At 49.2% G+C, this 17,117-nt stretch overlaps 1 protein-coding gene across 3 annotated transcripts in view; it reads left to right on the forward strand.

Annotated features, from left to right (window-relative positions):
• Nos1 (nitric oxide synthase 1) overlaps positions 1-17,117 on the forward strand; it is a 118,059-nt gene that overhangs the window by 80,300 nt on the left and 20,642 nt on the right. For all 3 annotated transcript variants that reach the window (XM_029533810.1, XM_029533811.1, XM_021186811.2), the window contains 5 exons: positions 127-301; positions 2,851-2,989; positions 3,664-3,742; positions 14,249-14,442; positions 16,059-16,228. In XM_029533810.1, coding sequence (XP_029389670.1) covers positions 127-301; positions 2,851-2,989; positions 3,664-3,742; positions 14,249-14,442; positions 16,059-16,228 — 757 coding nt within the window. The remainder of the gene's footprint in view (positions 1-126; positions 302-2,850; positions 2,990-3,663; positions 3,743-14,248; positions 14,443-16,058; positions 16,229-17,117) is intronic.

A 17,117-nucleotide genomic window follows, 5' to 3' on the forward strand; every position in this document is an offset into this window, starting at 1 on the left:
GAAGTAACGCTAATCAGCCCATGGTACCAGACACACACACACACACACACACACACACACACACACACACACACCTCCCACACCCCGCATCCCCCCATCACAGACCTTCTCTTTTCTCCTGGACAGGTTCTCAGTCTTCGGCCTGGGCTCTCGGGCATACCCCCACTTCTGTGCCTTTGGGCACGCGGTGGATACCCTCCTGGAGGAGCTGGGCGGAGAGAGGATTCTGAAGATGAGGGAGGGGGATGAGCTCTGCGGACAGGAAGAAGCTTTCAGGACCTGGGCCAAGAAGGTCTTCAAGGTATGGGACCCACCGTAGAGCAGACAGTGCCAAGCTGTCCATGGGGGCCGGGGTAGGGGAACTCCGTGGTCAGATGGCTCAATGATAGGCTACTTGGCCAGCATGGGAAAGGAAGGGAGGTGGAGGGAAGGGAGAAAAAGAGGGAAAGAAGAAGGAAGAGAGGGTAGAAGAAAGGAGATTATGTGTGAAATGAAGGAGAGGGAGACAGATAGGAAGGGAGGGGTTTTCCCCAATGCACACAGCCAGGAGAGAGCTTTTGTGCATCTGAGCAACCTTAACAAACACATTTTCCGCTCAGAATCCTGGGGGCACTGAGCGCCAGTCCTGTGGCTTTTGCTCTCTGTCCCGTTCACTGCCCTGGACTCTGTCTTTAGCAGCAGCCCCAGAAGGAAAGGTCCCACCAGCTCCTGTCATTGAGCTTTTGCAGAAGGCAAAATGGGGTCCAGGACTCCGTGGGTTACAAGCGGGAGCTGTGTCTATAAACCTGTCCCTGGATTTCCACCCGGACGTGGAGAGACGGGATGGTTGCGGGTTCATTCACCTCTGAGAGAGCTGTCTCTCCTCAGCTCATCAGCCAGCCTTGAGGGAGCATCCCAGAGGCTAGGACCCTGAAAAGCCTAAACCAGTGGTTCTCAACCTTCCTAACGCTGTTGCCCTTTAATACAGTTCCTCGGGTTGTGGCAATCCCCAACCGTAAAATTATTCCATTGCTACTTCATAACTGTGATTTTGCTACTGAGTCCTAAGCATCTGATATATGACACCCCTCCCCCAGAACGGTTGTGACCCACAGGTTGAGAACTGTTGCTCCTGGTCTCCCATCCCCCACCCCACCCCCTACCCTCAGCCCGAGCTGTCACTCTTTTCTGTGTCTGTAGGCTTTCCTTCTTGTTCATTCCCTAGGGATGAAATCCAATACCAGGTGATGTTTCATAACGGGCTTCTTTCCCTTGTAGTAAAGTTTTTAAGGTTTATCCACATGGGTCGCCACCTTATCCCTTTTTGTGGTCGAGTAATACTTCACAGAACACTATCTTGCTTTTCTGGTTTTCTGTTGATGAACATGGCAACTGTTTATAAAACAGCACACAGCCAGTTAATAATAAAACCTATGTTTGAAAACTCTAAATTTCACTGAAAAGTAGTCCCATGGTTGTTTATGTCTCCGTCTCCATTATTGGAGAGGCTGGGGCAGGGGCATCACTGGAGACCAAATGTTAAAGACCTTTCTGAACCTGTCTCAGAAAATGTTTACTAATGGTTCTGAGCAGTAACTCTTAGGATTATCGTTTGCTGATAGAGGAGCTTTGACCAAAAAGGAAACAAAAATAAAAAATAAAAATAAAATAAAATAAAAACCTGTATCCAGACAGTGTGTGCTGGCTTTATATAATTGTTTTAAACCTTTTGAAGAAGATGAAAGGAAATTCTATGGTATTTCCTTTCATTTTTAATGTTAAGCCTCTGGGCACGTGGGACTTAGTAATCAGTGTCATCATGGATGTGTTGTCTTCAGTAGAAGTAAGGCCCTCGAGTCACTACTCAAAATGTAGGGTGACAGGTAGGTGGGGGTAGATGGGTGGGTGGGTGTTGACAGGTGGGTGAGGTAGATGGATGGGTGGGGTAGATGAGTGGGTGGGGGTAGATGAATGGGTGTATGAATAAGTAGGTAAATGGAATATTAGGTGGAAATGGACAAAAAGATGGGTGAGTAGAAAGGTAAATGGAGTAGGTAGATGATGGATGGATGGATGGATAGATGGGTGGATAGGTAGATGGATGGATGGATAGGTGGATGGATGGATAGGTGGATGGATGGATGGATGGATGGATAGGTGGATGGATGGATGGATGGATAGGTGGATGAATGGATAGATAGGTGGATGGATGGATGGATAGGTGGATGGATGGATGGATGGATGGATGGATAGATGGATGATGGATGGATGGATGGATAGGTGGATGGATGATGGATGGATGGATAGATGGATGGATGATGGATTAGTGGATGAGTAGATGGATGATGGATGGGTGGATAGATGGATGGACAGATAGGTAGATGAGTAGATAGATGAATGATGGGTGGATGGATGGATGAGTGGATGATGGATAAATGGATGGATAGATGAGTGGATAATGGATAGATAGATGGTAGATAGCTGTTGGATGATGAATGGATGGATAGGTAGATGGATAGATGAATGGATGGTTAGGTAGATGGATGGATAGTTAGATGAATAATGGATGGATGGGTGAATGGTTGGATAGATGGATGGATAGAGGAAAGAAAGGGTTGGTAGATAGATGAACAGATAGCTAGGTAGATGAAAGGGTGGGTAGGTAAGGAGATGAGTGAATGGGTTGGTGGGTGGATGGTGAAAGGAAGGATGGGTATCTGGGTTGATGGGTGGAGAGAGGGAGGAGAGGATGAGAAGAGAAGAGAGAAAGAGAGAGGGAGGGAGACTTCCATGCCATGACTTGGAGCTCCTGGGGAGGACCTACCTAGGATAACTGATCTAACATCTGGGATAACTCTCTGTGGGCCGCAGGCAGCCTGTGATGTGTTCTGCGTGGGGGATGACGTTAACATTGAGAAGGCGAACAATTCCCTCATTAGCAATGACCGCAGCTGGAAGAGGAACAAATTCCGCCTCACATACGTGGCAGAAGCTCCAGAGCTGACCCAAGGTACCTGACACATCCTTCAGGAACACCTCTGTAACCTTCGGGAGGGTGGAGCTGGAGAGCTCCCCTCAGGGGTGTGTGGAGATGGTAGCTGTGTCACTTTGGTCCCCCTTTCAGAGAAGCCCTTGCAGACCACACTTCTGTCCCCACATGCAGGGTCCTGTACAGCTGGGAGCCCACTGCATCCTCACCTCCATCCCAGTCACCTAGGCATTTAGTTGAGTGTCTGTAACTACCTCACCAAGCCCCGCCAATGCCTGTCCCCTTCTTTCATCCCTTCCACTCCAGAGGAAGCTCTGAAGAGGGGTCTGGGGAATGGCTCAGTTGGTAAAGTATAGGCTTTGCAAACACCAAGACTGGAGTTCAATTCCCCAGAACCCATGAAAGAGTCAGCCATGGTTGACACATGATTGTAATCCCAACACTGGGGAAGAAGAGGCAAGAGAATCTTGGGGATCACTAGCCTGCCAGCCTAGCCTAGCTGACTGGCCCCAGGCCAGTGAGAGACCCTAGCTCAGAAGATCAGCTCACACAGCAGGCCCAGCTATTCTTTGGCTTATTCCCACATACCTACACACATGTCCCATGCACACACCACTACACATACACACATATGGACTTTGTGGATCGCTGTTTAACCCCCCCTTTCACAGCAACCATTATTCCTCTCTCCACAGGTCTTTCCAATGTTCACAAAAAGCGAGTCTCGGCCGCTCGACTCCTCAGCCGCCAAAACCTGCAAAGTCCTAAGTCCAGGTAGGAGTGCCTGGGTTCGCTCAGCAGCAGTCCTCTCTGCTCCCAACTGCCACCCATAGCCAGGAAGGAGAACTCAGACCCCAGAGACCCGCTACAAGCTGCTGCAGTCCCCTCCCACCAGGTCCTACCTTCCCTCCCCTGTGCCCCCAACCAGAGACAGAGACAAAGAGAGAGGTAGACAAAGAAAACGGGCTTCAGGGTGATCGGACCACGGGGTCACCTGTGAAATAGGCAAATGTTCTCTTTGGGCAGCATCTCCATTAGGAAGTGCTTAGCACAAGTAATTTCTTTTTTTTTTTTAATCATTTATTTATTTTATGTAAGTACACTGTAGCTGACTTCAGACACCCCAGAAGGAGGGCATCAGATCTCATTACGGAGGGTTGTGAGCCACCATATGGTTGCTGGGATTTGAACTCAGGACCTCTAGAAGAGCAGTCAGTGCTCTTAACCGCTGAGCCATCTCTCCAGCCCCGCACAAGTAATTTCTTACCGTGGGTTGTTTTTGTCTAGGGCAGTGGATCTCAAACTGTGGGGTGTGGTTCCCCTTGTGGAGGGGGGGCGGGGGTGTCAAATGACCCTTTCACAGGGGTCCCCTTGGACCATTGGACAATGCAGGTACGTTCATAACGCTTCATAACAGTAGCGACTTTTCAGTTACGAAGTAGCATCAAGCATAATTTTATGGTTGGGGCTCACGACAACCATAAGAGTCCGCAAAAGGAGTGACCCGCACTGCAGGAGTAGCAATGGGCGCTCAAAACCGCTGTATTATAATACACTACCTGCAGCCGGGCAGTGGTGGCCCACGCCTTTAGTCCTAGCACTTGGGAGGCAGAGGCAGGGGGATTTCTGAGTTCAAGGCCAGCCTGGTCTACAGAGTGAGTTCCAGGACAGCCAGGGCTACACAGAGAAACCCTGTCTCAAAAAACAAAAACAAATAATAATAATAATAATAGTAATACATTACCTGCACACATTACAGAATGCTTAGGGAGACTGGAGGATGGCCTTTGGGTGGCCATCCTCGCCCCCTAGCTTGTCTGAGACAGGGTCTCTTCACAGAGCCTTAAGCCAGAAGATCCGGCCCCTGGAGCTTTTGCAGACCCTCCTGCCTCTTCCTACGAGGACTCTAGGCTTTTGGATACATGTGCTCTGCATTTGGTTTTTTCATTGCTCAGTGTGTGTGTGTGTGTGTGTGTGTGTGTGTGTGTGTGTGTGTGTGTGGTGTGTGTATGTGTGTGTGGGGGGGACATGCTAAGGGTTGTGCTTGCCAAGGCCAGAAGAGACTGTAGGATCCCTGCAAACTGGAGTTAAAGGTGACTGTGAGCCACCATGGAGGTGCTGGGAACCAAACCTGGGTCCCCTCTGATTGCCACCAGTGCCATCTCTCCACCCTTTCATGTGGCTTGTAGCGATACAAGCGATAGCTTAGGCTTGTATGATAAGTGCTTTTACCCACTGAGCCATCTCCCCAGCCCTCAAAATTATCTTCCTACCCAACGTAGCCAAATATCTTAATATCTACTGTAGCCAAACACCTAGATATCCGATATAAAGTATGTTTGTCTTAGCACTTGGGGGTGTGGCTTTTGTTTTATGCAATGCTGGGTCTTGAGCCTGGGGTCTTGCACACACTAATCAAGTTCTGGACCACTGACGTCTATTTTAAGTCTTTGCACTTGACTTAAAATCCAGTTATCCCTATTCAGCGACATCCAAAACAAATTCACTTCTTCTAAAGAGAGGTTTGAATGGCCAAGGATACTTACCTTTGGGTTCCAGCGCCTCTAAGCTGCTCTCCTTCATGTATGAATTCCTCTTGCTATCCACTGGAAACATCACTTTCAGACCCCACCAGCAGCAGCAGAATTTACATGATTCCCACCAACATCCATGCTGGACCTGTCACTGACATCATCAGTCTAAATAGGACATGCTAATATCACCTGTCATGGGGGTGCTGTCCTCAGAGCCAACCCATTTACCCTTTAAGCCCATGTCCTCAGTGGGCCCAGCATGATCACACCCAGATTGGCCACCCATCTAGAGCTATAAGTAATTTTTCAAGGGCTGGAGAAATGGCTCCGTGGTTAAGAGCACTGACAGCTCTTCCAGAGGTCCTGAGTTCAATTCCCAGCAACCACATGGTGGCTCACAACCATCTGTAATGGAATCTGATGCCCTCTTCTGGTGTGTCTGAAGACAGCTGAAATGTACTTATATATAATAAGTAAATCTTTTTTAAAAAATTAAAAATGTCAAGTCTCTGCACTCAGTCCCTCTCGGGAATTTTTTTTTCCTTTTTTTTTTTTTCCAGTTACAACCCAGATAGATCTTTTAAATTCTTTTTCACAGCCCTAGGCACTGACCCCAGCTCCTTCACACATCAACTGGGTCTGCGTGGCTTTGGAAAAGTCATTGGGTAGACAGCGGAAAGCTGGAGAGCGGTGACTCAGTGGTTGAAAGCACTGGCTGCTCTTGCAGAGGAGCCTGGTTCAGTTCCCAGCATCTGTGTGACTGCCCACAACTATACTCCAGTTCTAAGAGATTTGGCTCCCCCTTCTGGCCTCCATGGGCAGCAGTGAACATGCATACATTCAGCACATTCATAGACAAAATTAAAATAAGTGTTTTTCCTTGAAATACTGGCAGCAAGTTTGCACACTCATATCTAGCACACTCTGTCTCCCACGCACGGAGCTGAGCCTCTGGGAAGTTTCTCACTCACGCCAGCCCAGGAAGCAGAGGCCACAATTTATTAAAGCACGCATTATATTGTATTATAACATACATATTATATTATAACATATCTCACATGTTGGATATGGGAAGTGACCCTGAGAAAATGCCAGCGACATTTCCAAGGTCACACTGACCTGGTTATCTGGCCGCAACTCCAAATGATTCCACAGATGGCCTCCATCACTCATGCCAGGCTGCTGTGACCATTGCAAATGAGCCTCCTGAAGATGCTGGCACAGTACAGGATCCAGTCACAGTCCTTGTTCCTCCCAGCTTCCTCATGTCAGCTGTAAATCTGGCATGCATGCGACCCGTGTGCCCTTCCACGCCTTTGCTTAAAGAGGTCAACAGGACAGAGCCCGAGCTTCTTGAACTGACTCTCAAAGGCTCTCAGGCATTAATGGAATATATTAGTCATCTAGTACCTTTGAATAGCTAGATGCAGCATTGGGTGCATTGGGACATCTGATGGAGAGGTTTTAAGCTTACTGAGGAGTTGTGGATGCTGAAAAGCCAGTGTGTGGTAAGTCCTTCCTGGAGTATGGTTCTTAGGCAGCAAGGAAACTGGCAAATGGCCTTCAAATCCACCCCTGTCCACTGCTAGGAGGGACCTGACTCTGGCAAAACGTTATTAACAAAGGAATAGTCCAAGGAATGTTAGGAGCTGGAATTGAATTAAAATGGTTGTGAATTAGCAGAGAAAGGAACAAAGTGTGCCTATCTCTTTAAGATAATGCCACTTTGTGGCCTGGAGCAGTAGCCCAATGGTTTAGAACCCTGGCTGTTCTTCTAAAGGACTTAAGTTTAATACCCAGCACCTATATAGTGGTTCACAACTTCATATAACTCCAGTTCCAGGGGATCTGGTGCCCCCTTCTGGCATGTGTGAGCCCAGGCAAGCAAATGGTGCATAAACATATGTGTAGGCAAAACACCCACCCACAACCACATAAAATAAAAATAACTAAATATGTTTGTTTTTTTGTTTTTGTTTTTCGAGACAGGGTTTCTCAGTATGCCCCTGGCTGTTCTGGAACTCACGCTGTAGACCAGGCTGGCCTCGAACTCAGAAATCCACCTGCCTCTGCCTCCCAAGTGCTGGGATTAAAGGCATGCGCCATCACTGCCCAGCTTAAATATGTTTTTTTAAAGATAATGCTTTATAGAGTTTAATTTTCTGAGTGGAAAAAAAGCATAACTCACCTACCTGCCCAGGACAAGGCCAAAGAGATGGCTCTCTGACCTAGGAAACCATAAATAAGATCTCACGAATTGTTCTCACTAGCAGTCTTTAATTAACAAGCAATGTGCCAAAAAGAAGTAAATAGCCTTTGGTGGGTGACCCTTGCAGAGCGACCCCGCTCAGCATCCTGCCTGGAAATAAAGTTTGAGGTGCAGGCCACAGTCATTAGGAAAAACAATGTATACAAGTAATGTGATGGGGTAAGTGTGGGCAGGGTAGAGTCAGAAAATTCTAGAAGTCAGGAGGAGAGAGAATGAAAGACTGAGATGAGAAGTAAGGAGAGTGAACTTCCGAGGAAAAAGAGAATGCCTAGGAAGGGAAGAGCTAACTCGTGGGCACCAAGGGAATTGTCAATGGACAGAGAGGGTCACAATAGAGAGATCTTTATATCTGAATGGGGTGCACATATTTGTACCTGTGTGTGCAGGTGTGTGCGTGTATGTGCATATGTGTACTTGGTACATGTTTGTGCCTGTATGTGCATGTGTACCTGTGTGCATGGGTGTGCATGGGTGTACATGTGTCTGCCTGTGTGTGTGCATGTGTACATTGTGTACATGTATGTGCACATGTGTGCGTGTGTGTTCATATGTATCTGTGTACATGTTTGTACCTGTGTATGCATGTGTAAGTGTACATGTGTGTGTGTCTGCATGTGTGTTCTTATATGTCTAGAGACCTGAGGGGACAGATTCTCAGCCTTAATTTTTGAGATAGGCTCTCACAGAACCTGGGGAGCGTTGATTCAACTAAACTGCTGATCGGTGAGCCCCAGGCACCTCCTCTCCAGCTGTAGGATTATAGACATGCACTGCCTCACCCAGCTTTTCACTTCTGAGGGGGAATTTGAACTCAGGCCCTCTGCTTTCATGGCAAGCACACTTATTACAATGTATCTCTCCAGCCTGAGAAACCTGGGTTTTATTACATGCATACATGTGTGTATATGTGTTTGTGTGTGTGTGTGTGTGTGTGTGTGTGTGTCAGTCCAAAAAATCTTTTTAAAATGTTAGTTGAAATGGATGAGCTCTCAGCTTCACAGCCTGCAGTGGTCTCTTCAAACCAAAGGAGATTCTCTGAAATCTTTGCTGGATGGGTCATGAAGAGATCCCTGGGAAAACTACCCAGGTCATAAAGAGGTCCCTGGGATCACACAGGTCAGGGAGAGGTCTCTGGGGAATCGCACAGGTCAGGGAGAGGTCCCTGGGATCACACAGGTCAGGGAGAGGTTCCTGGGATCACACAGGCATGAAGATGTCCCTGAGACCCACCCATCACCTCTCTCAAACTGCAGTCATGGTCAGGCACTGTGGCACACACCTTTAATTTTAGTATTCCAGAATGCCAAGGCAAGAGGACTGTGAATTCCTGATCGCCCTAGCGTATATCATTCATTCAGAGCCAGCCTGGGCTACATAGTGAGTTTAAAGGGAGCTTGGACAACATAGAAGGGCACTGCCGATGTAAAACACGAAGGGACAAAGAAAAGCGACGTTTCCCCTTTCCTCCCATATGCTGCCCCCTTTTCTACACTAGACTCTTGCTGTCCCTCCCTCTCCATCTCCCTGAGCAGGGCTGTCTGTGTGCTCGGCCCTCCTTATGTTCAAATGCCAGCCCACAGAGCGGCCACCTTTGCCCACTGTCTCCCTCGTGCCACCCCCTGCTGCCACACATCCACCCCCTGACCCCTCTGAGATCTTCAAGTGACTCCTCAGTGAGAATAAGACCTTCCTGCCCTCCTCACCCCTCCCCCTCTCCCAGTGCCTAAAGCTCCATTTATGTGTACTGATGGCTGGGCCTTGCAGAGAGTAGCTAGCTCATGGCTACCCTTCTGGTAGAATGGAACCTTTTGGTTTGGTTTGGTTTGGTTTTCATTTGTTTGTTTGTTTCTGTTTTTCAAGGCAGGGTTTCTCAGTGTAGCCCTGGCTGGCCTCGAACTCAGAAATCCACCTGCCTCTGCCTCCCAAGTGCTGGGATTAAAGGCGTGCACCACCACTGCCCAGCTTGGATCTTTTAGATATTTAGATTTTTCTATTTAACACAGGACATTAGGCAACTCTTGTCTAAGCTGTGAGCCTCTCTGAACCTCTGTCATTCGTATGTATGTATGTATGTCTTTGAATGTATGTGTGTGTGTGTGTGTGTATGTGTCTGAATCCATGTAAGTGACACTTCTGTATCCAAAAGAAGTGAGCCAGACACAGAACAGGCTGTGAGGAGAGACGTACAAGGCCTGAATGGCTACCGCTTCCCAAATTGCCCTTCTCCCCCACAGCTTCTCAATGGACCATATGGGTTGTGGTTCACACCTATAATCTTAGCACTTGGCACTCTGAGGCGAGAGTTCAAAGCCAGTCTGGACTACATAATGAGCTCCAGGCCAGCCTGAGCTACGTAAGATGTGAGACCCTCTGTGAAGGGACAGGAGGAGGAGGAGGAGGAGGAAGGGAGTGAGTGAATGAAGAAAGAAAGGGAAAGGAAAAAATCTCTACCCCAAAGCTTAATGAACATTAAAAAAAAAAAAAAAAAATGCAGCTGAGCCGGGTGTGGTGGCGCACGGCTTTAATCCCAGCACTCGGGAGGCAGAGGCAGGCGGATTTCTGAGTTCNAGGCCAGCCTGGTCTACAAAGTGAGTTCCAGGACAGCCAGGGCTATACAGAGAAAACCCTGTCTCAAAAAAAAAAAAAAAAAAAAAAGAAAGAAAGAAAGAAAGAAAGAAAGAAAGAAAGAAAGAAAGAAAGAAGAAAGAAAGGCAGCTGAATTGAGGGTATCTGTAATTGATGCAAGGGATGGCCCATGAGACCCATGCCCAGCTAGTCACTTGTTGCAAAGCCATCTCGTGCAAATTTCCGGGATGTTGTGGCACCTGGACCCACCTTCCCGGCACGTGTTGGCTACATCCTATCCCCTCTTTTACTGCCGGATCACAAGCAGGAACACAGGGCTTTGGGGGAAGCAACTGAACGTCAGCCAGGTCAGCGGGTTCAGGTCTTTGGCCTTCCCATTGGCAACAGTTCTGACTCGGGGTGGGGGAAGATTGGCGGCGGGGGGGGGGGGGGTTCCAAATTGCTCTGAAAGTCTTTTGCGGACTTCACTGTGCTTGAGCAGCCGGCTCCTGAATTAGAGGCCTTGCGGCGCCCCCTGCTGGTTGGTGTCTTCTGCTAAACTCTTCCTGTCACCCGAGTAGTAGAGAGATACTGTAACTGACAAGCTCAGGACCCCGGAGAGTACAAGACCCTCTTGGGAGAGGAAAGGGACGTCCCAAACCCTAGGAACACATAGTAGAGCCTCCCAAGCTGTCCACCATATCACAAACAGGTGCCAGGCATCAAGAAACGACTTCACGCTCTCCCCACCCCACTTACACACAGAGATTTATGCCAGTTTAGCTATTTTTAATATCGGTGGCTATTCGTAGCACAAAGGGGCTCTTGGTTGTGCCAAAAACATCCCTAAATAGCAAGTGCTCTTGGTCTATTCAAGTGTGATTTACATGTGGAGAACACGAGCTTCTCCCTCCACTGAGACCAGTTGGCAAGGAGGAAAGAACGAAGTCTGGAGAGCTGTGGCAGCCTGCAGCTCAGAGTGCGGACTCACCCAAGTGCAGGCTCGCCCAAATGCAGTGTCCCCCAGGTGCAGGCTCGCCCAGGTGCAGGCTCACCCAGGTGCAGGCTCGCCCAGGTGCAGGCTCACCCCAGGTGCAGACTCACCCCAGGTGCAGGCTTGCCCGGGTGCAGGCTCGCCCAAATGCAGTGTCCCCCGGGTGCAGGCTTGCCCAGGTGCAGACTCACCTAAGAACAGACTGGCCTGGTTGCAGACTAACCCATATGGCATTGCTAACCCATACCTAGATCTGTAGATATGATGTCCAATGTAGTGGATCTGCCCCAAAACTATTTTATTCATTTTCTTCTTTTCAGGTGTATACCTATGCACATGTACAGGGCTCATGTATGCATACGTGTCTGCATGCACACAGAGGTCCCAGATTCATGTTGGGACTCTTTCCACCATATTCTTTGAGGCAATATCTCTCCATCAAACCCAGAGCTCTCCCCGAGACTCTTGCTACGCCGTTTGCTCCAGAGAGCCCATGTCCCCACTTTCTGAGGCTAAAATTGGCAATGGATCACCTACCTTATACTCAGCGGGTTTAGGGGGTGCAAACCTTGTACTTTCATTTGCTAAGCAAGCACTTTAACTACTGAGCCATCTCCCCAGAAGAAGGGAGGAGCCCCTGGGCCTGGAGTTACAGATGGTTGTGAGCCATGCTCTAGGTGCTGAGATTTGAACTCGGGTCCTCTGGAAGAACAGCCAGTGCTCTTAACTGCTGAGCCATCTCTCCAGCCCCAGCCTTAAAACTTTTTAATGGACCAAAATAATCACACTTTGAGTATCTTACTTNTTTTTTTTTTTTTAAAGATTTATTTATTTATTATATGTAAGTACACTGTAGCTGTCTTCAGACACTCCAGAAGAGGGCGTCAGATCTTGTTAAGGATGGTTATGAGCCACCATGTGGTTGCTGGGATTTGAACTCCAGACCTTCAGAAGAGCAATCGGGTGCTCTTACCCACTGAGCCATCTCACCAGCCCGAGTATCTTACTTCTTGACTCGTTGTGATCTTTTTCATTCTTCGATGGTGCTAGGGATTGAACCCAGAGCCTCCCATGTGCTGGGTGGTGTTAGGGCTCAAGTAGTCTGTATGTCTTCCCGCCAGAGAAAAGGGTTTCCTGTGGGCAGATGGGAACTGGCTTCACTCGTAGTCCAGATTGAGCTCATTTCTGGATATAAGGACTGCCTGGGGCCTAACAGGCAGGGGGCTGCCTGGGACCTAACAGGCAGGGGGCTGCCTGAGCTAACAGACAAGGGCTGCAGCTCCAGCCCACTTTTTACTTTGCTTTTGTATTATGAGACAGGACCCCACAAGCCTGTTCAGGCTGGTCTTGAACTCAGTAGCCGACATACCTCAAACTCGCAATACTCCTGTCTTAGCCTTCTCAGTGACTATAGATTTAAAGACCTCTGCTGAGAACCAGCAAAAAATGCTTTTGGGGGTCGGGGGAGGGGGATAGGATCTTCCTATGTAGCCTTGGCTATTCTGGAACTCAGTGTAGACCAGTCTGGACTCAAGCTCACAGAGATCTGCCTGTCTCTGCCTCCTGCGTACTGGGGTTAAAGGCATATGTCACTACACCTGGCCAAAAATTCACTCTCTCAAAACAAATAGGATTTATTCATGCATATAAGTGTGGAACCTGCGTGTATGTCTGTGTACTGCTCGCTCACATGCCTGGAACTGGAGGTCAGAGCAGCCCCCTGGAACTGGAGTTGAAAGTAGCCATGAGTCATCATGAAGGTGCTGGGAACCAAACCTAGAGCAGCCAGTGTGCTTAACCACTGAGCCATTGCTCTGGCCCCAAGAATTTGCTCTTGAAGCAGCTGGTTCACATGAGCCTCCTGAACTTGAAACACACAGACCCAAACAGGTGTGATCCGGTACATGGATTCTCCCTTGAGACCCTCACTCTCACACACTGATGCATCTATGCACGAGAGTCCCCGAGCCTCTGGCTGGCCCTTCCTTCTCCTACCAATGGACCTTGCTCGCAAAAGAGAGCAGAGGGCCAGTGAGAGGGCTCAGTGGGTAAAGTTGCTTGCTGCCAAGCCTGACAGCCTGAGTTTAATCTCTGAGACCGACAAAACAGAAGCAAAGAACTGAGCCACTTAAGCTGTCCCCCACCCATGTGCCATGGCCGGCACATGCCATGGTCATGACTATGCACCCGCATAAAATAATTAAGAGAGCATGGTGTTCTATGAGAAGTGATAAGTAGAGCTTTATAAGTCAGAGGCATCCTGCCCACAGCTACAGTGAGTGGCTGGTTCCTAAGAGAATCCTGATGGATACAAAGGACATGGCGGCTAGCAACTAGTTAACCGGGGAACCCTGAGGTGCCTTCCTTCAGCACGGACTCGGGACATACTATGTGCCAGCCACTGTCATGAGGATAAAGCCACAGCCATGGTAGAAAAATGCCCTGTGTCACGGTGTTCCTAGAATACATCACTAGCCACAGAAGTAAGAAAGGAAAGGCTTCTGTAATGGAGGAAAGTGGAGAAGAGGCAGAAAGATGTGGGGGATGGATACATCTCAGCAGGTTGTGGCTGGGCACAGGGCTTGGGAGATGAGAAGGGACCAGCACGGAAGACTGAGCTGGGATCACCAGAGAGGCCATGAGAACTTGGGGACCAGCCCCAAGCAAGGAGGTGAGGCATCACAAGGGTGATGTCCCCGGCGCAGGACCTGGCAGTTGATTCCATCATGGAGAGCTGACTGGAGGAGCTTGGCAGAAGCTACTGGGGGGGGGGGAGTGCTGGGCGTGCATTTCATCAGACCAGAGCCCAGGAGCATGGAAGGAGACCTCTGCAGCCTAGAGAGATAGACCAGGGGCAAAAGGGAGACAGAGCGCTGGTTTTTGTCCCACACAACACACGCACCCCTTGTTTCCTACAGCCGCTCCACCATCTTCGTGCGTCTCCACACCAACGGGAATCAGGAGCTGCAGTACCAGCCAGGGGACCACCTGGGTGTCTTCCCTGGCAACCACGAGGACCTCGTGAATGCACTCATTGAACGGCTGGAGGACGCGCCGCCCGCCAACCACGTGGTGAAGGTGGAGATGCTGGAGGAGAGGAACACGGCTCTGGGTGAGGCTTCTGGCTGCACCTTCTAGAAAGGCTAGGAGGGCCTCGGCCTCCCGAGTGGGCAAAGCGGCTGCCAGGGTGTGGTTGGGGTGTGGTTGGCCTCTCCGGAAGGACTTCCTACCTCACTCCAGCCAACAAATATATCAGCGGTAGCCTTCTTCCCTTCCTTCTTTCCCCTTCCTCCCTTCTCTTCCTCCTTCCCCTCCTTGCTTCTGTTCTTTATCTCCCTCTCCCTCCCTCCTCCCTCCCCCTCCCTCCTTTTCCTCCCTCCTCCCTCCCCATTCTCCCACCCTTCTCTGTCCCTTCTTTTCCCTCCTGTTTTCCCTCCCCCTTCTCCTTCCCCTCTTCCCCTCTCTCCTCCTTTCTCCCCTCTTCATTTTCCCCCTCCCTCCTCCCTCCATCCTTCCCTCCCCATTCCCCTCCCTCCCTCCTCCCTCCCCATTCTCCCTCCCTCCTCCTCTGTCCCCTCTTCTCCCTTCCCCTTCCCCCTCCCCCCTTTTCCCTTTCTTTCCTTTATTCTGTGTATACCAGGCTGGCTTCCAACTTCCAAATACTAGGACCATAGACACACACCACCACACTTGGTTTGAAGAACCTTCAAAGCTGATGGGTCTACAAGCTTCCCCTTCCCCTCTTAGACATGGGTGGGCTCCAGGCTCCAGTATAAGGAGCCATGGTGGCCACACCTGACAGCCCGTGACACCATGACTGTCACCTTGACAGGGGAGCTAACTAGAATGTGGAAATGGCATGCCATCTGTCAAGGTTCTCCTGCCAACCCTCTTGGAAGGAGCCACTGTGAGGAGACATGCCCCTCCCTTAGTGAACCAACCCAACCCCACAGAGTTCTCTTGTTAGGCCATGGAAATTCTTTTGGAATCCATGATAATGAGGGGGCAGAGGTGCATGTTTGGAAGGGACATAGAGGCAGAATAGCCTTCCCTCTTGGAAGATGAGTTCCAGGACTCCTAGAAGATACAGAATCCATACATGCCCAAGCTCCTTACAGGAAAGGCCTTAGCTGGGCGTGGTGGCGCGCACCTTTCATCCCAGCACTCGGGAGGCAGAGGCAGTTGGATTTCTGAGTTCGAGGCCAGCCTGGTCTACAGAGTGAGTTCCAGGACAGCCAAGACTACACAGAGAAACCCTGTCTCGAAAAAACAAACAAACAAAAATAAATAATATAAAATAAAGGAAAGGCCTTGTGTTCACATAACACTTATATACATTGTTGCATTTCTGTGAATCTTCCTGGTTGCTTTAAACCCTCTCTAGATGGCTTACCCAATGTAAGCGCTATATAAATAGGTGCTACACTTTAGTGTTTAGGGATAGTAACAAGAAAAAGAAAAGTCTGCACAGTTTGATAGAGACGAGATTATTTTTTCTTTTCATTGATTTCATTCCTCTCAAATGCTCTGAAATGCAGAAGCTGTGGATATGGAGAGTCAAGGGCGCAGTGTAGTTAGAGCAAGGTGTGAGACCACGCACACGCAAAAGCTGCGTGGCCTCGGGCAGATTCTGTAACCTCTCTGTGCTTCATCTCCCTCACCTGGAGTGATGACTGTGGTGAGGACTAAGTGACTAGAGGAAGCCTCATCCCCACTGTGCCTCCCCAGGTGTCATCAGTAATTGGAAGGATGAATCTCGCCTCCCACCCTGCACCATCTTCCAGGCCTTCAAGTACTACCTGGACATCACCACGCCGCCCACGCCCCTGCAGCTGCAGCAGTTCGCCTCCCTGGCCACCAATGAGAAAGAGAAGCAGCGGCTGCTGGTCCTCAGCAAGGTCGGTGGGTCCTGGAGAGGCCTGCGAGGCCTGGGATTGGGGGGCGCACAGAAAATGCTCTTCCAACTGTTCACAGCAGGTGGCAGTCTTGATCAAGGGGGCGTGTCCTCATTTGCATATGGTCCTCGCATTGGCTCTGTCTCCTGGGCTCTGGGGTCACAGGCCATACACGTCCCCATTGCTGTAGTAACTCTCACCACTTTTCTTTGTGGTTTTGAGTTCTTGTCCGCCCCACCTTAACCAATGCATGAAAGAGAAGGGAGCAGAGACCCTCGAGGCAGGTTTACAGACAGGGGGTTGGTTCCGGTGTGGTAACAAGAGTGTTTTTCTGGTGCAGAGTAGCTGCCAATAAATAAATAAATAAATAAATAAATAAATGACGGCTAGATAAGAGACCTCTAATAATTAGATGAACCCATTAGCTTTGCGACCCGTGCTTAGACCCCATGAACGTGCCTGCCCCAAGTTGTTGCCTGGCCTTGCTCAAAACTGTATCAAGGGCTAGAGGTGTGGCTCAGTGGGTAGAGCCACAGGAAACCACAGGGTTTGATCCCTGGTAGCATAAACTAGACTTGGTGGTACGTGCCTGTCATTCCAGCATTTAGGACATGGAAGCAGGAGAATCGTGAGTTCGCGGGCATCTTCAGCTACATAGAGAGGTTCAATGACTTAAAAAAACAAAAAACAAAAAAGAAACAAACAATAACCAAAAAAAAAAAAAAAAAAAAAAAAAAACAGAGAAAAATATTTTCTCCATCCAAATTCCAAGAGAACTTTTGGGCCAGTGAGATGGCGTGTAAGGTACCCGCTGTCAATTCTGACAACCTGAGTTTAGTTCGGGACCCACGTAGATGGTGGAAGGACAGCCTACTCCTGTAAATTGTCCTTT

Source organism: Mus pahari, chromosome 23 (genome assembly GCF_900095145.1).
Source record: "Mus pahari chromosome 23, PAHARI_EIJ_v1.1, whole genome shotgun sequence".
Lineage (NCBI taxonomy): Eukaryota > Metazoa > Chordata > Mammalia > Rodentia > Muridae > Mus > Mus pahari.